Source organism: Lotus japonicus, chromosome 1 (assembly GCF_012489685.1).
Source record: "Lotus japonicus ecotype B-129 chromosome 1, LjGifu_v1.2".
Taxonomy (NCBI): Eukaryota; Viridiplantae; Streptophyta; class Magnoliopsida; order Fabales; family Fabaceae; genus Lotus; species Lotus japonicus.
The window spans coordinates 29,402,902-29,422,704 of NC_080041.1; the positions used below are offsets into that span (position 1 = coordinate 29,402,902).

Consider the following 19,803-nt stretch of genomic DNA (forward strand, 5'->3'; position numbering starts at 1 on the left):
TTAAGCTGTTGGTGAAATGTACTTCGGCCAAACCTACCGTTTACCCCAAGTTACATAAGATAATTTACATAAGTAAGATTGCAGAATTTCAACATGTGAAAATGAACGATTTACTGACGGTCAACACCATCAATAACACCAAAAACTGTTAATTACCAATGACTTTGGTCGTTGGAAATTGTTTATCTTTTATTCATCGAGCCCTAAGTTGTTGGTAATTCATTTCATTACCGTCTATTTTGGAATTGTTGGTAAAATCTTTCGTTAACAAAGTTTATTTTTATTGTGACTCCCCAAATTAAAATTGTTTCTATACTAATATATTTTTATATAGTGTACAGTATATTAATTTATAAATGTAAAAATATTAATTTAAATGATATATAAAATTTATTATTTATTGCTACTATTAAGTTAAAATAACTAGCCCGTCAAAAAAAGTTAAAATAACTAACTTACTCCTAAAAATCAAATTTAAATGTTGAAAATATGGGTTTTGCTCATAAAAATATGGGTTATCCTCTGTCCCTATTTATAAGTCATTTTTACCTAATTTTCTAGAATTATGAAATGTAGTTAGTTACAATATATTTTTAAAAGTTTTATTAGCTTTCTTGATTACCCATGATTTTCTCTCTCTAAGTTATTTTTATTTCAAAAATCCACTATCTCTTTCATAATATGAGAGGGTAGTTTTGAAAAAACTCATTAAATGCTTCATTGATATTATTTTTTTGTACATCGAAAAGATAAATTGCACTTGCCAAAAATTGATGAACCTCCCCCTACCCAATTCATATGTCCTAACTCCCACCACTTGAGCTATCCTACGGAGAAAAAAATAAATGACTTATATTTAGGGAACAAATTTCTTAAGAAATGACTTATATATGGGACCAAGGGCGTATTAAATATAAACTGATTTTCCATTATTGTATTACTTGCTTAAAAGTATTTCGTTTTTTTTTGCTTAAAAGTATTTCGTAACTTATTTATGAATAATGTTTAGTTCCCCATCCATTTTCACTTCCACCTCTTTAAAATGTGAAGATAAGTGAGAGAAATAAGTGATATGATATGCGATGTGACAAAAAATGCAGAGAGAGATAGAAGAGAAATGAGTGAAAAAAATATGGAAGAGAAAGTGAGTTGTAAATATATCATTCCTCTAAGTTAGTTAAAAAAAAAAAAAAAAGATGAATCGAACATAGAGCTAAGTTCAATAAAAAAAGAACATAGAGCTAAGGAGGAATGAAATGGTAAATTGGTAATAGTGTAATACTATATTCTACGACTAACAAAGTGACGGTGCCCATCAAAGTCATCACAAACTTTACTTTAGTCCAACCGAAGACACTATTACACAGAGTCCACTCTCGGTAGTTCACACTTCCCACTCACTCTACAACCATCCATGGCGGATTCCAAGGTCGAAACCATTTCCCGTTTAGCTCAATGGAGAATCGAGAATTTCGGACCCTGTTCCTACAAGAAATCCGAACCTTTCAAGCTCGGAATTTGGAACTGGTACATACTTCTTCTATCATCCATCTCATGATGATGTTGTTCCTGCGTTGAAATTCAGCTTGATTAATATTGAATTGGTTCCATTTTTCAGGTACATGTCCATAGAGAGAAACAGGTACCTGTATATCCATATTTTCCCAGAGCCTTCAAAGCTTTCTAAGGAGCAACCACCTGTGGCTCGTTTCATTCTTCGTGTCTCCAGCACTGGCTCCACCCGTAGATTTTATATTTCTCCTGGTTTGTTTTCTTCTTCCTCTTGTTTCTGGTGTGTTTTGCCTTGATGGGTGTTTGTCAAAATTTGATCTTGCTGCTGATATTGGAAGAAATGAATGAGCTTTTAGAAATAACTCAGGGTTTTATTTTGTTTATAGTTTGAGATTTTGGGAGTTTAATTATTAGTGGGAAATTATGTGAGCACAATTCCTCTGGGTGTTGATCTGTGTGTGAGCTGTGATTGAAAGGGACAGGGGTTGAGGGTATTAATTTCATCAAGATAGGATTGAATATATTGATTGAGACTTTGATTTTTGGGTAAGATTATTTTTTTTCTTTCCTTTAGTCATTGCTATGTGGCTACTGTTACTAAGGGATTCATCACAAAGGGTCTCCACTAGAGACTGATTAGGGAATAGGATAGTTTGAAGAAAGGAGGCTTTTATTCTTTATTTTTTTTGAGGTTTTGATGTTTTGATGTTTTATGGTGAGTAAATCCTTCTACCATTGATTGTAAAGTCAAAATCAATTTTGAGGAGAAGCGGAGAAGGTCAGAAGCTTCTGTGAGTAGCTTTTGAGTTTCATAATTGATTATGAGGAAAAACAATTTGATCCAAACATGCTAGAAATTGGATAAGATGGAGTGCTGTAAAGTTACTATTCTATTGTTTGGATGTTTGATGGAACATAAATAAAGAATATTCTGTGAGAAGTTTTGGAGTTTCATAATTGATTATGAGGAAAAAAGAAGTTGATCTAAACATGCTAGAAATTGGATAAGATGGAGTGCAATGAAGTTACAATTTTATTGTTTTTGTGATGGAACAGAAATAAAGACTGGTTTCATCCTGGTTTTTATGTTGTATTGCATTCATATCGTTAGTAGCTACCAAGGTTTCATGTTGGTGGCCGTAACATCTCGGTTGTGGCCACCACAATCACATCCGGCTGTGATTGGGAATAGCATCAGGATTGTATCAGCCTGTAATGTGACCACGGCCACAATTCAGAACCATGGTTGCTATTAAGTAGGGACTTTTTTGATGGGCTTACACAAGCAGAACTGCAGCCAATAATTATGATGAAAATCTTTTAGCAAAGAATTGATTTGGGTGGTGATTACCTTCTAATTTCTCACCCCTTCTTGTTACTTCTCTTCACTAAGTTAGCCTTTTGGTTTTTCTGGAAATGATAAGTTTAGTTATGAAAGCTTTGGAAACAATAGGAACTTATGAAGCATGGGGAACATTAGTATCTTAGAAAATATTCCAATTCTTTATTATTCTTGTAAATAAAAGGTCGATTCTAGATTTCCAAGTTAGTAACGCAAGCTTCAAGTTTCCTTTTCAATTTCACTAATTTGAGACATCAGGCTTTTCCTTTATACCTTGAGTTTTGGCCCTATGACATCGATTTCGTATATCTGCTGTTGCACACACACTCTTCACTTCTATTTACCAACAAGAAATATAGGCATAGTATTGATCGTGCATACCCCCATTGCCAACCAAGAAGTATGAAATTGCATTTACCTCTAGCGAGTAACTAGTTCAACATTGTATGATGAAATGCTGACTCAGGTTGGGTCTTCACTTATATGTGCTTGTAATGCCGCAGTTCATGAAAGGGTGCTTAGAACAAGTGAGGACTTTGTCTGGCCTGTGGATACAACATTCCTTGGTCGCTTCATCATTGATGTTGAATTTCTTGACCTGAAAATCTACCCTACGAGTGTGAGTCCGTAACTTTTATTGTCATTACTATGTTAATCTGATATTATGCAAACAGATAATAATAAAAATTTATGCACAAATATAATGATGTTTTTTTTTTCTCTTCTATCTGTTCATAAAGTATTGGTACACGTTACTTTCTTAGCAACTTATCGTGTTTGGTGACGCGCATTATCCCCAGGAAACCTCTGAGCTAGTATTAGATTGTTGCTTCTTAACAACCTTTGTTGATTTCAGGGTGGAGTAGCCGGTTCCATATGGCCATCTGACGGAAAACTGCAATCTGTTGCATCTCAAAGCGCTCTCCGATGCCTCTCCCGCATGCTTGACGAGGAAATACACGCTGACCTCACCATTGTCACCGCAGATGGTACACTGAGAGCCCATAAGGCAGTTTTGTCTGCAAGCTCCCCTGTGTTTGAGGGCTTGTATCATCATCAAGACGTCGTTGATGATGAAAAAGAGACCTCTACAATCCACATGGAAGACATGTCACAACAATCCTGCAAGGCCCTTCTGAGCTACTTGTACGGCACAATAAAACATGAAGATTTCTGGAAGCACAGGCTTGCGTTGCTCGGAGCAGCCAATAAATTCGAAATTGGTGATCTCAAAGATGCTTGTGAGGAAAGCCTGCTGGATGATCTTACCTCAGGAAATGTTCTCAGCAGGCTAAATGAGGCTTGGCTGTACCAGTTGCCCAAGTTAAAGAAAGGATGTTTCACATTCTTATTTGACTTTGGCAAGATATATGATGTTAGAGAGGAAATAAACAACTTTTTTCTCCTTGCGGAGAGGGAGCTGATGATGGAGATGTTTCAGGAAGTGCTTACTGTTTGGAAATAGTTTACCATAGAACTCTTGGCTCCCCTGTATCTTGCAAATGATGGATCTGTTTGTATAAATCATGTTTTTAATTTGTAGTACAATATAAAATGTATAATATATATACTGTAATGTAGATAATGCTACCATATTTAACAATCTAGCGGTTAAAGTGTCAAATGAAGGAGAGTGCATTGTTCTATATATAATGGCAAGTTGATTTTGATTGGTTATTCTACTTCAGGTTTCTTCTTAGACGATATTCCTTCTTAAATTTAGTTGGTCAGCCAAAAACCTATCTTATTTCCTTTGTACAACTCCAGCAATAAAATATATAAATACCAAGGTTGTTACAAATATAAATACCAATCACCATGAACAAAAAAGAAAATCTGAGTGAAAAACAATTACACGGTAATTAAAATATGAAAATATTGATATCTAACTTTTTTAGTTTACAAAAATTCTAAATATAATTTAGTTGGTGAAAATTCATGGATGAAGAGGTTTCACGTTAAATTCCTTTTACACATGTAATTAATTAATTTTTGTGATATTAGAGATTTATTTAATTTTTGTCATCGTATGATAGCTCAAGTGGTAAAAGTTGATAGACATATGAGTTAGTGGGACGGGAAGGTCCATGGATCAATCTCTGATGCATATAATTTATTTTACCGATGTACCAAAAAATTATAAAAAAAAAATTACCGATGGATTATACGTGTTATAATGTGATTCAGGGATTGGATGCTACACTGATAATGTAATCCATTGCTAAAAGAATTGTGAGAGAAGAAAACTTTATACAACAGATTTACATCCATATTTAGGTTTACATTAATTTTTTTATAATTGTAAGAAAATATCAAATACTATTAAACATACCCTCATTGTCTTGCGGATTTAGGCGCCAGATTACAGTGTATTATAACTGTTTGGAGTCCCCTCTTCCAGCGATCATGCCTCTTCTTTTGACGGACCGGGTTTCAGTGTAGTTTTGTCATTTAATTTTCCTACTTACTAAAAAACATATTCTCATTGGTGCTATATTAGACATGACTAGGATAATGCACGACAAACAAACTACATAGATGTGATAGGTTTTAAAATTTTAAATGAAATTGAAATGAAGAGAAAAAATATTAAAATCATCATCTTACTTTGTTATTGTGTTGTTATTGATTTCACCTAAGAGCAACGTTAACAGGCGCTGACGTCCGATAATACAACAAATTGCGGCGAAGTAATTTTGGATGAAAATGGTTTTTGGATTATGAGTGTTTGTAAAATTTTTGGTACCTCTGACCCTCTTCTTGCCGAGTTGTGTGGGATTGAGTCAGTAGTGAATCTCATTCCGAGTCATCACTTCCCGCAAGTTATCATCAAAAGTGACTCTAAGGAAGCCATTCAATTTTGTTATCTATATAGCTTGCGGGCAAGACCACTCCTATGGAGAGACCGCTAACTGTATTCGACGAGGTCTTGCTATTCTTATAAGTGCCAATTTTACCTAGTTTTGATGAGCAATATAAGCACTTATCTTAAGTAATTCATGAGAAATCCTTATTAGTTCCCCTCATCTTGATTGGAATTTTTTAATTGATTCAGAATTAAGCTCAAATGTGTTTTATGATTGATTATATTCTCAAATTATGATGCAGGGTTTAAGTTCTCAAGGAAAAATGGCATATTATTATGAGACTTAGAGAATGTTTGGATCATCAGGGTGCCCAACGCTTGTCAGTGGCCGCCCACTGCCTATAACGGTTCCAGAAACCCAACCTTGAAGTAACTGGGCGCCCATCACCTATAAAGGGTCGTCCAGCACTCTGCACAGATGCAAAATCATTATAAAAGGATTTTCTTCATCTTCAAACGGTAGAAATCGAAACCATAGAGAGAAAAACATAACCAGAACTTGAGAGAAAGGAAATCCATGAAGAAATGAGGAGTTATTGCACCCTCCGTCGAGCTGGGAACACACCGACGACGACACAGATCATCTTCTTCTTCTCCGTTTCTTTTTGTAAGCTTCAAAGCATCCATGGAAATGGATAGCTAACTTTCTTTGTGTTGGGATTGGATGTAGTCTTTTATCTTAGATGTATCCATCTTGATTCTCATGTATAAATTCATGTTTCTATGCGTTGATTTCAATGATCTATCTTGCTCTTAATGCTTGTTTTAGAATAATCAACTAAAACTTGTTTTTGGGTTTGATTAAGTAGTGGAAACTAGTTACTTGAATCTGAAATAGATAGGATTATCTAGTGATTTTAAGTTCTAGGAATGGAATTAATTTCATTAGTCAAGTAACATCTAAGCTTAACACAACTTGTTTTCTTAATTATTCAAGGGATTGATGGTTAGAAAGTGAGTTGAATGATCATTTTTATGAGGGAACTATGAAAATGATAAGAAATGATGTGATGAAATTCAACATAGGAAGTAATTTATATGCGAAATCATAAAGATACTGAAGAGTTAATCGGCGAAATCCAATTCCAACTATTTTCTCAACTTGTTCACAACCTGTTTTATTACTGTTTTTCTTTTGTGTCACAACATATCTCAAAACAATCAACCAAACGTTTCTTGAACTCTTTGCTTAAGTAATTTAGCTAAAGAACGAAATTGTATATCCAATTTCCTGATGACGATAAAAACCCTTTACTGTACTACAATTGAATCTTGAAAAGGATTTGAAAGTAGTTGTGGTAAAAACCTTTCAACATATTCATGGAGGAATTGTGTTTGAGCACGTTTGTTAGAAGTTTCACATTAGTTAGAGATATTACACATATAATTTTTATAAAGGGCAAAGCAACCCTCAACTCTTGAGCTAGCTTTAAGGTTGTGTTAATTAGACCTCTAAAATTCTGATAACGTCTCAAAGAATTTCAATTTAGTCGCAAATTGGCTCGCAAGCGCAGGTTTCACTTTCTATTTGGGGTTTATGTGTTCCTTTCTCCCTTGTGATTGTCATCATTTGATTAGGATGATAAAAGAGGGAATGGTCCCTCTCGAGTCTCGACCTCTTGAGCCGGGTGCTTAGTGTTTTTCTCGGGCTTAGCCCCATCATGTAAAAAAAAGTTAGGTGAAAAATCAAATTATTTTTATTATTATTACTTAAAAATTTAACTAAAAAACAACAACAACAACAACAACAACAACAACAACAACAACAACAACAACAACAACAAGAAAAAGGATTGGTCTTGTTGGCCCAAAAACAAAAAATGGCAGCAAAAAGGGCACCACAACCCAAAGGAAGCAACAGGAAACACTCTAGACCAGGTTCTCTCGCCCCGCCGTCAAGCTCGCAGGAGGGTCTTCCACCGCGTCATCTCCGCACCGATTCCGTCAAGCACCGAGTGGCCGTGAAAATGACTAAATTCAGTAAGCTAGGTCGACCCACTGGTTACTGAATCCTCATGTGTAGGTTAATCTACTTTTAATTCATATCTCAAATTCCCCTTCTTCTTCTTTATCTTCAAAGTAGCTAAAATTCGGTTGAATATGTTTTTTTTTGTATTTTTTTAGTTTTAAAAAATATTTTTAATCATTTATTTATTTATTTTTATTATATAAATTATATTAGACGAACAGTAATTTAGAATTTAATTAGTCTAAATTTCCCAATATCTTGTGCGAAATGTCATAAATATTATAGTAAATAAATTTAAAATATTATTTTACAACTATCAATTCAATCATAGTTTTACCACACTTGAACCATTGAACCTTTAAATAGTGTATCAATCAGTTCAGTTTTTAAAACGTTGATATTTTTTTTATTCCCTCTTTTAAATTCCGTATGAACACGAGACTCTCATTATCTAATGACTCATGAGGGAGTTGAGAGTTGACCATCCACATTGATATAAGAGCATAAGTGGTTTGGACATTATCCACACACACATTCACCACAAAACCTCAAGGCACTAGATGTGCCCACAACTGTAAGACCCTGAAACAAATAACTAGATTATTTATTTATTTGTGTTGTATTAAATAATTGAATATTTATTCTATTATTTTTTTAGGTGATTTTATGACTCGAACCCTGTCGCGAGTCATGAAAACTATTTATTTGATAATTAAGTTCTGATTACGTCTAAGGATGACACTATTGTCGGTTTGAGTGATAGCACGAGCCATATTCGCACCCGGCTAAGGTCGTGAGTGTCCGAAAAATGCTATATCCGCTCCTAGAGCGCTGTTTAAGATAAATTTAGAGTTGAAGGAAGAATAAGAACCTCTTAGTATTTTTCCTATGACCAGTGTTTCATTACGGAACTCTGGACTGTACGCACGATAGGGTTTGCTTCCCGTAAGTCGTCGAAACTAGGTTTTTCCTCCTCGGGGACTTTAATTAAGACCCTGAATGAAATGTTTTTCTATTCGTAGCTTCTAACGAAGTTTCCATCTGCGTTGTCTCATTTGTTTCGACGTTTATGATAATTCTTCAGAAGGAAGTTTCTTCATGCGACGTCAACTGCCAAAAGTAGTTTTTCGGCATAAATCGACTCATACTGTGTTAGATACGTTTTCTTCAATTAAAAGAACGTCGATTTGAGTTTCGACATTCTGTCGCCGAATACTCAATTTTTATCACCAGATGAAAGTACCAAAACGACCGGAACCGTGAAATCTCGATTTTTTGGATTTTCGCCTCAACTATAAAAAAGAAAAAAAATGAGAATCTCATTTTTCCTTCCCTTGGCCGTGGAGCATCTAGAGAGAGAGAGAGTGTGTATGAGATTTTCTTCAATTCTTGTCCGATCGTCCTGATTTCAGAAGCTACGCGTATGTGCAGAGGTAAGGATGCTTAATCTTACTTCTGTTTCTTCTTTATGTTGGGTTTTTCTATGTCTTTCTGTGCTCAAAGTTTTGAGCTTTATGCAAAATTGTCCTTTTAATTCGATTTTTCTTTCCAACTATCTTCTACTACAACCCAGCATGCTATAATCACTGTCGGATCGTTCGGATTTTCACCGAGTCGTCTTAGATCTGAAAAACGATCAAAAAACCCATTTTCTTCACATGTGCTTACTTTCAAAATTTCAACTTTGAGTTTTTGAGCTTAAAACTTGGACCAAATTACCCATATTTCGTTTTTCGACCCGATAATTTTTCTGAGAGTTTCCCTGGCCTAGATACCGCCTAAGAATACCTAGGAATTAAATTAGATCGAAGAAAAGTTCGGAAAACCTTATTTTTTGCTATGGCCGAAACTTGTTGTTGTGGCACTGTGTCCAAAAATAATGTTTAGGTCTGTATGGCCTGAGCTATAGCGTAGCTCTCCCTGTTGTCGAAATTTCGGCTTTGGTTTCGTGTCATTCCGAGTTATGTAGCTCGAGTTGTGCGCGTTTTAGCGAACGAAGGTCTTGTTGTCCATTCGTGCTTAGATGTTGAACTCTGAAGTTTCGAAAGCTTCTTTCGGTTTTTGTTTAGCGTTATTGGATTGTATTGTTTCTTGGTGGCTAAGAAATGATATTTTGCTTAAGGGTTGAAGCGAGTTGAGCTGAGGAAAGAGGTTTGGAACAAGCTGTGAGGTTTCACGACGGAGGAGGACGCTTCAGGGAACTTGCTGAGTTCAGGAGCTTGATTTTGGATCGGTTTGTGATATCAAGCTTGGAAGGAGAATAAGAGGTTAGGGTAGCTCATTTTTAGCGCGTCTTTGAGTCTTGCATGCTTTTATCGCACTGCATGCGTTTGAGATGAATGTGTTTAAATTGATTGACATTTGATTATGACTATTGTGCTGAACTGGGAAAATGTTTTCTGGAGGCTTCGGCCGAGTGAACTTATTGAGACGTGTATCTCCGTTTTCTGAGAGGCTTCGGCCGTTTACTGGTTTCTGTCATTACTGCTTTCTTGTGGATGTTTTGATTGTTGTCGTGGTTGATGTTGGGCTGGATCACATACTAAGTATGTGTTAAGTAGCTATATGTTGTGTTGATATTTGCGCATATGCGTTGTTGGGTTGTACTGTGTGGCCTTCGTGGCGTATTGAGTGGCCTTCGTGGCATATTAAGTGACAGATCAATGGTTTTCGTACCATGTGACTGTCCCGTCTTGCGAGACGCTTTTGATTTGACATGTCTTGGTAGTAACGCCTAGTTGTACTACATGGAACTTATATTGTTTTGGCTGATATCTGGTTCGATGTTATATTGTTGAGGTTGTTGATATCTGATTCGATGCTATATTGTTGAGGTTGTTGATAACTGATTTCAATATGTTATTATGTTGCTGATATCTGATTAAATCTATGTTGTTGATATCTGATTTGATTTTATGTTGTTGGATATATGTCGTCATCTACTTGAAATTAAATTTGAATAGCATGTTTTTCTCTTTTATATGTGGTAGTTGTATGGAGTTAACCCTTTCTGTTTGCTACTTGTTGTTTGGGCGCTTAACGCTATTAGGCGATGGAGAACCCTCGATGAAGCTTGACCTTAGTACGAGTCGGAGATGAGAACTTGAAGATTTGTGAAAGACTTGAAGAGTAGAGTCGGGTTTAAGGCTAGAGCCTTGGGTTAGAGAGCTTATTGTTATTGGTTTAAGCTTACCTAATGATTTTTAGGAATTTATGTTTGAGTCTTCGGGTAGGTTCCGATGCTTTGCTTTCCTACGATTCCCCGATGTGGAGATCGTAGGGAGTATGTCGGATTTATGGTGTCATTGCATAGTAGGTTCTTTGTTGAGTTGTTTCTATTTGTTAGGTTTTGTAGGTTGGGTGCTTTCGGGTTTACCCTCGGGTACTTGCCTTGTTTAAGGCTTGATGTAAATTTAATTACAGTAGGGTTTAGGCATGTCATGTTTTGAAAATTCTTTGAGAAGAAAAAAAATAATACTCGCTTTTATAAATCCTTTTGGAAAACATTGCATATTTACTTTATAAGATTGTTACCGTAAACCCTGAAATTCGGGGCGTTACACCAACCCTGTACAAGAAACATAAAAACAGAAAAAGAAAGAAGATGGGCCAAAACAGCCCCAAAAACCGCTAGCAGGGAAAAAGAAAACAACGGAGCAGTGGGAGATAAAAAAAACTTCCATGTTTCTCCCGTCTGTTAATCTACAGGTATGACTCAAATTGATCCCAGCATGAATGGAGCAAAAAACGCAATTTGAGTTACATGGCCAGGGACTATGGTTGAGTGAGTCATTTCACTAATAAATTGTTTAACTCTTATTTCTTTATCCAACGTGAGACTGATTTCATTTCATTCACACTTATTACTTCAAGAAAGATTAAGTAAACTGATTAATCAAATAAATTCGAAATAATGACATTGGTTAATTTAGATCATGAGGTTCATCAGACACCCTTGTGCCGATCATTGTCTTTTCCTCAAAAGTGAGTAAATGGGATAGTTTTTTTTAATGAAATACTTGAAATCACAACAATCCAAATGGTATATTATCATGGCATATAAATGATAAATTGTGGCAGTTCACCAATGTTATCCTACATTTTATCATAAACATTATTCGATTATTATAAAATAACTTATACTAGCTTTGGGTTCGTACATTTATTGATCGAATTTCATATTGCAAATCCCCTTTCTTCCATCTTAGGTTGATGTAGGTGAACATTTCCTGATCCTTGCCAAGAAATTGTCCATGGGCCTTGGATGAGGTAAGTATCTCACTCGACATTCCGGATTAACCTGTTCAAGCCTGTGTAATCAATAAATCACATAAAATTGTTAAAGAAATGCTTGTTACAACCAATAATTTTTTTTTAATGAAATAAGAGGTAGAAAATGGGAGAATAGGTTTATGATGAATTACTCACTGGTAATTCATGATGAAATGATGAAGAAAAACTGCAATTTCCATCTTGGCTAGATCATTGCCTGGACACAATCTAGTTCCTGCTCCAAAGGGAAGAAATTCCCCGGCCTTGTGTTCCTTCTATAAATGTATAAATCACAAGTATAAGTTATATATATATATATATGTGTGTGTGTGTGTGTGTTTGTGTTTAAAAATAAAACTTTGCAACTTACATTCCATCTATTAGGATTAAATTGCATTGGATCAGGATATATTTCAGGATCAAGATGAACCGACCTAAACCAAACCAACACTTTCCAACCTTTTGGAATGATGTAACCTGTATCACCCATGTACATTTAGTGAATGTCTGTAAGTATTTCTGTAATTGATTCTGAATTTAAAATAAATTTTGATTTCTAGGTTAGAATTGATGATATAAAATTTGATCCACACATGCTACTAGTAATTTGTAAGATGAATTAAGAGCATATTACATTTTCAAATCTATATTTTGTCACATCATGATGTTTTCAAATCAGTGATGTAATGAACATCCGTTGTGCAAGCCAATCGCCATCATTTGTATCTTACGCAAAATCATGTTCAAAAGAAAGGAGAAGAAGACATCAAATAGCTTAATTCACCAAATATGCAAAACACTAACCATTTATGTTGACATCAGACTTTGCCTCTCGAAATACCACAAGTGAGAATGTAATCACACGCAAGGTTTCATCAATCACCTATGGAAATATAGAAAATTGAAAATAAATGTAACCCATAGTTGATAATTGGTCCAATATCATTTGTCAGTAACATGAGATCAACAAATCTATACCTTATAAAGAAATTCCATCTGTCGAATTTCCTTAAGAGTCAACCCTTTCTGTGTTGGAGGCCTTTTCTTTATTATTTCTTCTTGTTCTGCCTATTCAATGTTTAAACAATATTAACGTTAAATTTTTGTATTATAGAGTAAGATGTGGAGATATTTTAATGAAGTGATTAGAATTCATGTTTCTTGTTCATGAGTAATTGTAAATATAGATGGACTATGAATGATAATTGAATAACTTGATGATATATACCTTAGCCTTTTGGAGATATTCTAGGTGCTTTTGCAGGAAATAGGTCGCCCACATGGTGATATGTCCTGAAGATTCATGACCAGCATTCAAGTACATCAACATGATATCAATGATTTCCTCATCACTCAACTTTCTCCCTTTATCATCTTCTACATCAATCAGAGCATCCATCATATCTTTGGCTTTTTTTGGTACAAATGTCTTCCTTTGCTCTCTTCTCTCGTCCACAATAGATTGGAATATGGCAAGTAGTTTTTTCCTCGCCTAAAATTCAAATAAATAAATAAATAAATAAATGGTAAGTGTTCATAAAGTGAACCTGAGATGATTAAGTTCAGAACGAGGAAGAGAGAATTATAAACTCATTCAATCAAGTGAACATGAGTCTCGCCTTCGGGCAGACTTCCTTTCCCTGCAAAAGTCTCTTCAACCGTTAACCAGCTGCCCCATGACTCATCGTTTTTTGTTTGTACAAAGGTCTCATGGCTTTTTAACGCCAAGCTATGAGATCGTGACTGACGAACAGTTAAGACTTAAGAGTGTCCTAACCCAACCTCTCCCCTTAATATTATAAATTAAACCCAATACTAGTAATAAAAAACATTAAATCCCCTACGGCTAGCATAGCCTCATCCTAACATGATCATACATTTACTAGCCCATAACAATTAACTTTTGTAACTTAGAGACAACAAGGTTCTTTAGGCTGTATTCTATTAAACTTAAGAAGAATTAGAAGCAAACAAATTCTAATTAACTTTCTGGTTTTCATATTGAGTATTAGAATTTGGGATACTTAACCACAAAATTTAGGGTTGTTTTACTCTTTCTAAGGACTATCTTGATCATATCTCTAGTTAAAGTGAGACTTCTAACAAAATGCTTAACAACGTAAAATGATGTTGAGATGTTACCTTGAATGCCTTGTGGTATGCAAATCCAGGAATATTAATCTGCATGGCTCTAACTCCATGGTTAAGTTGAGTGTATTCTCTTTCCAAAGCCTCCATGACATGTTCACTTTCTGAGCTAATGAAAATGTGCATGATGATTTTAAAAGTAAGCTTCCGCATCTGAGTTAAGAATTCAATTTCTCCCATGTTGGACCATTTCTCCAAAGAACTTATAACATTTTCTTCAATGTATGTCAAGTACAGAGATAATGCTTCCATGCCATTGATTGAAGACGATGTCAGGCGCCTGAGACGCTTGTGTTCTTCATACTCAATTGACACGAATGACTTCTTTCCCATGAGTTCTATTGTAGAGCGAGGCCAACCAGGTTCAAATTTAGTGTCATCTGTCAGAACTCTCTTGCATGCTTCAGGCGTTGTCACAATCACACTTGGGTTCCCAAACATGAAGGCCTTGTATATTCCGCTTCGTCCATATCTTTATTATTAATTAGATCATTAAAAAAATGCCAGGTGTCATCATACTTGGGATGATCAATAATGAAACTTCACCCTTCATAATCTCAATTTCAAATTGGTACGAGTCTTTTTGGCTTCCTTGATATTAAGAAAAATGTATTCTTAAGAAATATTTTTCTAAACTATACTGAAAGCAAAAAAATAAAAGAAAAAGAAATGAAAACAATAGAAATAGTGAGATAAAAGTAATGTTAGTGGAGGTTGATGGTGGCGGCAGCGGTTGGTGGTGGTGGTTAGGGATGACAACAATGTTGGCAGTGGTGGTGGAGGTGGGTGGTGGGTGGTGATGGTGGTGACAACAGTGACAATGATTGTTAAGGTTAGTGGTAGTGGTGATGACAATTGGCAACAATGGCAGCTGTGATGGCGGCAATGATGGTAGTGGTATCGGTAAAAGGCGGTGGCAGCGTGAAAATGAAAATAAAAAATCAAAACAAACATGTTTTTTAAATTTTAACAATTTGCAAATGAAAATGAAAAATAAAAATAAAAAATGTTTCTTAAACCAAACCAACCCTACTTAATTCTTCATTTGGTCGGTGTATAAAAATAATTAAGAAACATAGTATGTTGTCGGTACTTGGTAGCATTTAATTTATTCTCAATTTATATTTACTTTTCCAAAATTACTTCTAGTCCCGTTTTCTTGATTTGTTCCCATCAATTATGCATTAGAGAATGATAAAAGATAGAGTCGCCAATTAAATAAGAATATTCTTATTAAAAAAACAATATACTAACTTTTACGTTAGTTTTTGATTTTTATAGTAAAGAGTAACAATTATTTATTTCTGGAAAAAAATTTATTTATAATTATTAATAATAAATAATTGATATTATGTATAATTATTTCTCTAGTTATATAATAATTTACAATTTAAATATAAAGTACTTTTGAAAAAAAATATTTTTAATAATATTTTAAAAAATTTAGTTATTTTTTATTTTCTATCACGTGCCACTACTAAGTTAAAACCAATTGGTTGAATATATAGCTTTTAATTTTAATTAAAATATGCTCCCTTTGAGAAAAAAATTTAAATAGGATAATGAATAAAAATTAATTAAATTTTAAAAAATAGGGTCATTTACAAAAATAATAAAAATTAATTTTATTAGAATAATACAGGCTGATTTTATATTATTTAAAATTATTTATCTACTTATATAATAATTTATGATGTAAATATAAAGTATCTTTGAAAAATTAAGACTATTAATAATATTTTTTAATTTAAATCGTAATTTTTTACTTTTCTAAGTTTTTATTCCAAATGATTTTTTCCTACAAAGGTTTGAATGAGACATTTTCCCTAAGTAAGGGACTTCTAAGAGGATGAGTTAGTTTTTTCTTACCAATCTGTTTGTGATGTTCCTCTTTTCATAAGAGGGTTGTTCTCATGTACTTTATTCTCACTCAATAAAATTTCTTGTTGTTGTCAATATTTTTTAAATTTAATTAATTTATCATATGCCACTACTAAGTTTAAACCAATTGGCCGGTTACCTATATAATTTTAATTAAAATAGGCTACCTTCAAGAAAACTAAAATAAGCAAATAATAAAAATTAAATTAATTTTAGTTCATTTTAAAATATAGGCTCATTTATAAAAATGTAAAAAAACTAAATCTAATCAACTACTTACTTTTAAAAAAATATTATGCACTTTTTATTCAATACATATCATATCATTACCTTCTCAACCATAAACACAAGATAAGATAAGAGTCTATCTTGCCCTTATCTTTTTATGATCTTATCCAACTCTCTATCCTGACTACCAAACAAGTCATTCACATAAGATTACTTTTGACATGTGGTATTAGCGGCATCACTCTTTGTTAGCCACATAATTATTTAATGAGATATTATAAAGTCATATGAAAATTATACACAAGAGTAAAACCAAAATCATATAAAAATTAGATGTTAGTGATCAAAATGAAATCTTATAATAATAATTTAGATAACTAAAAACTTATTTGAACCTGTATAAGTGTATATAATAGACTGAGTGTGATGAATGAATTGTACCTAGAGACAATGGAGGACATGAAGGAATCAGGGTCCCTGGACTTGAAAGCTCTAAGGAAAGACCACATGTTGCCAATGAAGGGCCAGCCCATGTCACCAGGGGGCAGTGAGTACTGCTTCTTACCCAATTTAGATTCATACAACCACCAATTTACATTCTTGAGAATGTATCGCAACATCAAAACAGCAATGGCCATTAGGACCACCCACTTGGATTCAATCTCCATCTTCATCACTCAAACTTGAAGTCACCCCACCCCAAAGCTCCCAACTCACGAATGACCCTCCCCCGGTTTCTTTGTATTTATAATAAACTTAGAGGAAGTATGCGTTGTAAGAATAATACATGTGGTAAAATTTTAAGATTTAAGTTTAGTCAAATAGGATATATATATCAATAAAATATTATAGGAAACGTATTATAAAGAAGAAAATACATAATTACATTTATTTAATAAAAAATTACATAAGTGCCTACCATTATAAATTTATTTAAGAAAATACATAATTTAAATTTATTTTATTTTTTATTAAATAAATTTAATAGTTTAAAAATATGAGTGTCTACCATTATATAATATTAACACTTAATTTATTAAGAATTATCATTGTTACGGAATAAAACAATAGACAATTTTTTTTTGGTAAGCATATTGTAATATATAAATATAAAGGGGTTCTAGGGGTACCCCAACCCTATACAACAAGAAACAAGGAGAAGAAGCAAGCATCAGTGCCAAGAGACCACTCCTGCTGCAAAAACAGAGGCAGGACAAACAAAACAGAACACAACTTCCTCAAAAGAGAAACAAAACCAAAATTGATGATGTCGTATGCATTATGAGAATAAAGATTCCTTACTATGTAACACATCTAATTACGAGATAATATCTATCACATAATATTTCGACTTGATTCTCTTATGGTTTGTTGTAACCCTACGTATATAGACACGTTTTAGGTACACACTAATTGTTCAACCTGAATTCTTATTTCTCTCCCGCCTTTCTAACTTGAGCGTAAGAGTGTCAGGGAGGTACCCACCTCCGATGCCCACCTAATCACTTTATACTAGAAGAAGTAAGTCCTTATGTGGAGGAACGTCCCCGTTCACCAGTTCCGTACAACATTCCAAACTCATGTTCGGTATTCACTTACCCAAACATTAGCGCTGCTGTGAGGAACCAATAACTGTATTTCATTCATCTATACTATGCATGACTAATGAATATGACAAGAAGGCAACAAACAAACCATGCGATCCACAAAAGGGAAAGTAAATTCAAATGTTTGTTCCACAAGAGGCGAAAAGTGTCATAGCACCCATCATTCTCGGTCATCAAACTTGGGAACATAAGATTTATAAAGGGTTAAATATCTCTTGGAGTGGATACGTTGGTAATCACTAACGGATTCGCAGATGGTGATAAACCCTTGGCGATCGAATGCCTGAAAGAGGTCCTTCAAGAAATTATGCAAACTTCCTCATACCCACCAATCCGAGCCAAGAGTCTCCGATATGGTAATTGTGTTTAACAATGATGACTATGGACAACACATTTTTTTATATTTTTAGTTCTAATATTGTAATAAGCAGAGTAATCATTGATTAGCGTGACTCCGTTAATATCTTCTTTCACCCTGTTTCCTGAAGATGAGGCTTAAAACACATGAATTTAATCCCTTTTAATTATATGATCTAATCGCATTCAGATGATTCAACATCCCTCCCCTCGGTTACTATGAGGTTTGATGATAGATGCAACTCAAAGACAACACGTAAAAAAATATTTTTCTTAATTTGATTTTTCTTTTTAATGATTATTTTTTAAATGAGCTCTTGTGTATATATATCATTCCTAATATATAATTTCACTCATTGTTGTCAATCTCTATGTTGGGGTTGATTGTCAAGTCCCACATTGCCAAATTTCTAAAATAAAGAAGGAGGTTAAAAATTAGCTATTGGAGAAGTTTCACATCGCTTAGTGTGGTGAAGGAAGGGGGAGACCAAGGCTATATATTGGACCTAGGTTCTTTGTTTTTTTATGTACCAGTCAGTAGCACTTTAAGATTATATCTGACTTAATTTAAATATTTGCTTTGTGAGAGTGTGGTTGAATTGGGTATTGGGGTGAGAGTGAGAGAAATCTATGTGTTGTAACAATTTTCACATGGTGATAATTCGTTGGTTGCCGGTTTAGGCAACGGTCGTGGTTTTTTCTCCGGTTTTGGAGTTTCCACGTATTTTTCTTGTGTTGTGATTGTGTTTTATTTTTTCTTCAGTTGTGTTGTTTCCGAGCTGGAATCTATTAAAGTTGAGATTGATGATGAAGATAAAGCGTTAAGGCTCATTTTGTCCCTTCCATCTTCCTATATTCATCTGAAACTTGTTTTGATGTATGGGAAGGAAATTTTGAGTTTAGAAGAAGTTGCAACTAAAATTATTTCGGAAGAAAGGATAATGAAAAATGATGAAAGCACTTCATCAAGCTCAATATTTCTAACTGGAGGTGGGGCTAATGGGAAGAAGATCCTTGCAAAGAATCTGGCGTGCTGGAAGTGTGAAAGTCTGGGCATGTGAAGAGAAATTGTCTAGGTGGAGGAGTATCTGAAAAATGACTCTGTGGTAAGTGCTAGCAATGTCTCCCTTGTTCTGGGAGATGGTGGTGATCTCATCTAGAAGATAAAGTTTGTCCTTATGGTATTTCCGCTATACCATGGAAAATGACAAGTTATTGCTAGTGGATTCAGAAACATAACACGAGCATTGGTTGACATTGATGCTAGGTGTGTGGTGAGAGGTGTCGATGGCTAAAGAACTTCCTGGAAGCAAACATGGGAGTTGCACCATAAAATTTCAGCAAGGTTTCAACATGTGGAAATTCTTGGATGATTTAGTTCCAAGTCAAGAAAATTCTTGGAATGATTTATTTCCAAGTGAAGTGTACTCTTTATGGTGGAGTATAATTGTCGGTATAGACAATGTAAGCGGAAGATGTGTAACTCTTACAATCAAGGTGGAGATTGTTGGGGTTGATTGTCAAGTCCCACATTGCCAAGCTTCTAAAATAAAGAAGGAGGTTAAAAGTTAGCTATTGAAGAAGTCCCACATCGCTTAGTGTGGTGAAGAAAGGGGGAGAC

General features: G+C 34.3%; 2 protein-coding genes and 1 long non-coding RNA gene across 3 annotated transcripts; 1 reads left to right on the forward strand and 2 right to left on the reverse strand.

Moving 5' to 3' along the window:
• Positions 1 to 1,309: 1,309 nt before the first annotated feature.
• LOC130734338 (uncharacterized) lies at positions 1,310 to 1,783 on the reverse strand. The gene is made up of 2 exons (XR_009017911.1): positions 1,647 to 1,783; positions 1,310 to 1,569 (listed from the first exon to the last, which is right to left on the reverse strand). It is a non-coding gene; the product is annotated as an uncharacterized LOC130734338 (long non-coding RNA).
• Positions 1,398 to 4,536, forward strand: LOC130734337 (BTB/POZ domain-containing protein At1g21780-like). Its single transcript, XM_057586703.1, has 4 exons — positions 1,398 to 1,527; positions 1,619 to 1,764; positions 3,358 to 3,473; positions 3,711 to 4,536. The coding sequence occupies exons 1-4, from the start codon at positions 1,415 to 1,417 to the stop codon at positions 4,317 to 4,319; spliced, it is 984 nt and encodes a 327-aa protein (XP_057442686.1). The 5' UTR covers positions 1,398 to 1,414; the 3' UTR covers positions 4,320 to 4,536.
• Positions 4,537 to 11,893: 7,357 nt separating this feature from the next.
• LOC130732113 (ent-kaurenoic acid oxidase 1-like) lies at positions 11,894 to 16,892 on the reverse strand. The gene is made up of 8 exons (XM_057584229.1): positions 16,660 to 16,892; positions 14,104 to 14,581; positions 13,190 to 13,453; positions 12,940 to 13,029; positions 12,766 to 12,844; positions 12,332 to 12,438; positions 12,118 to 12,236; positions 11,894 to 11,999 (listed from the first exon to the last, which is right to left on the reverse strand). Exons 1-8 carry the CDS (start codon positions 16,890 to 16,892, stop codon positions 11,894 to 11,896), a joined length of 1,476 nt encoding a protein of 491 aa, XP_057440212.1.
• Between the last annotated feature and the right edge of the window lie 2,911 nt (positions 16,893 to 19,803).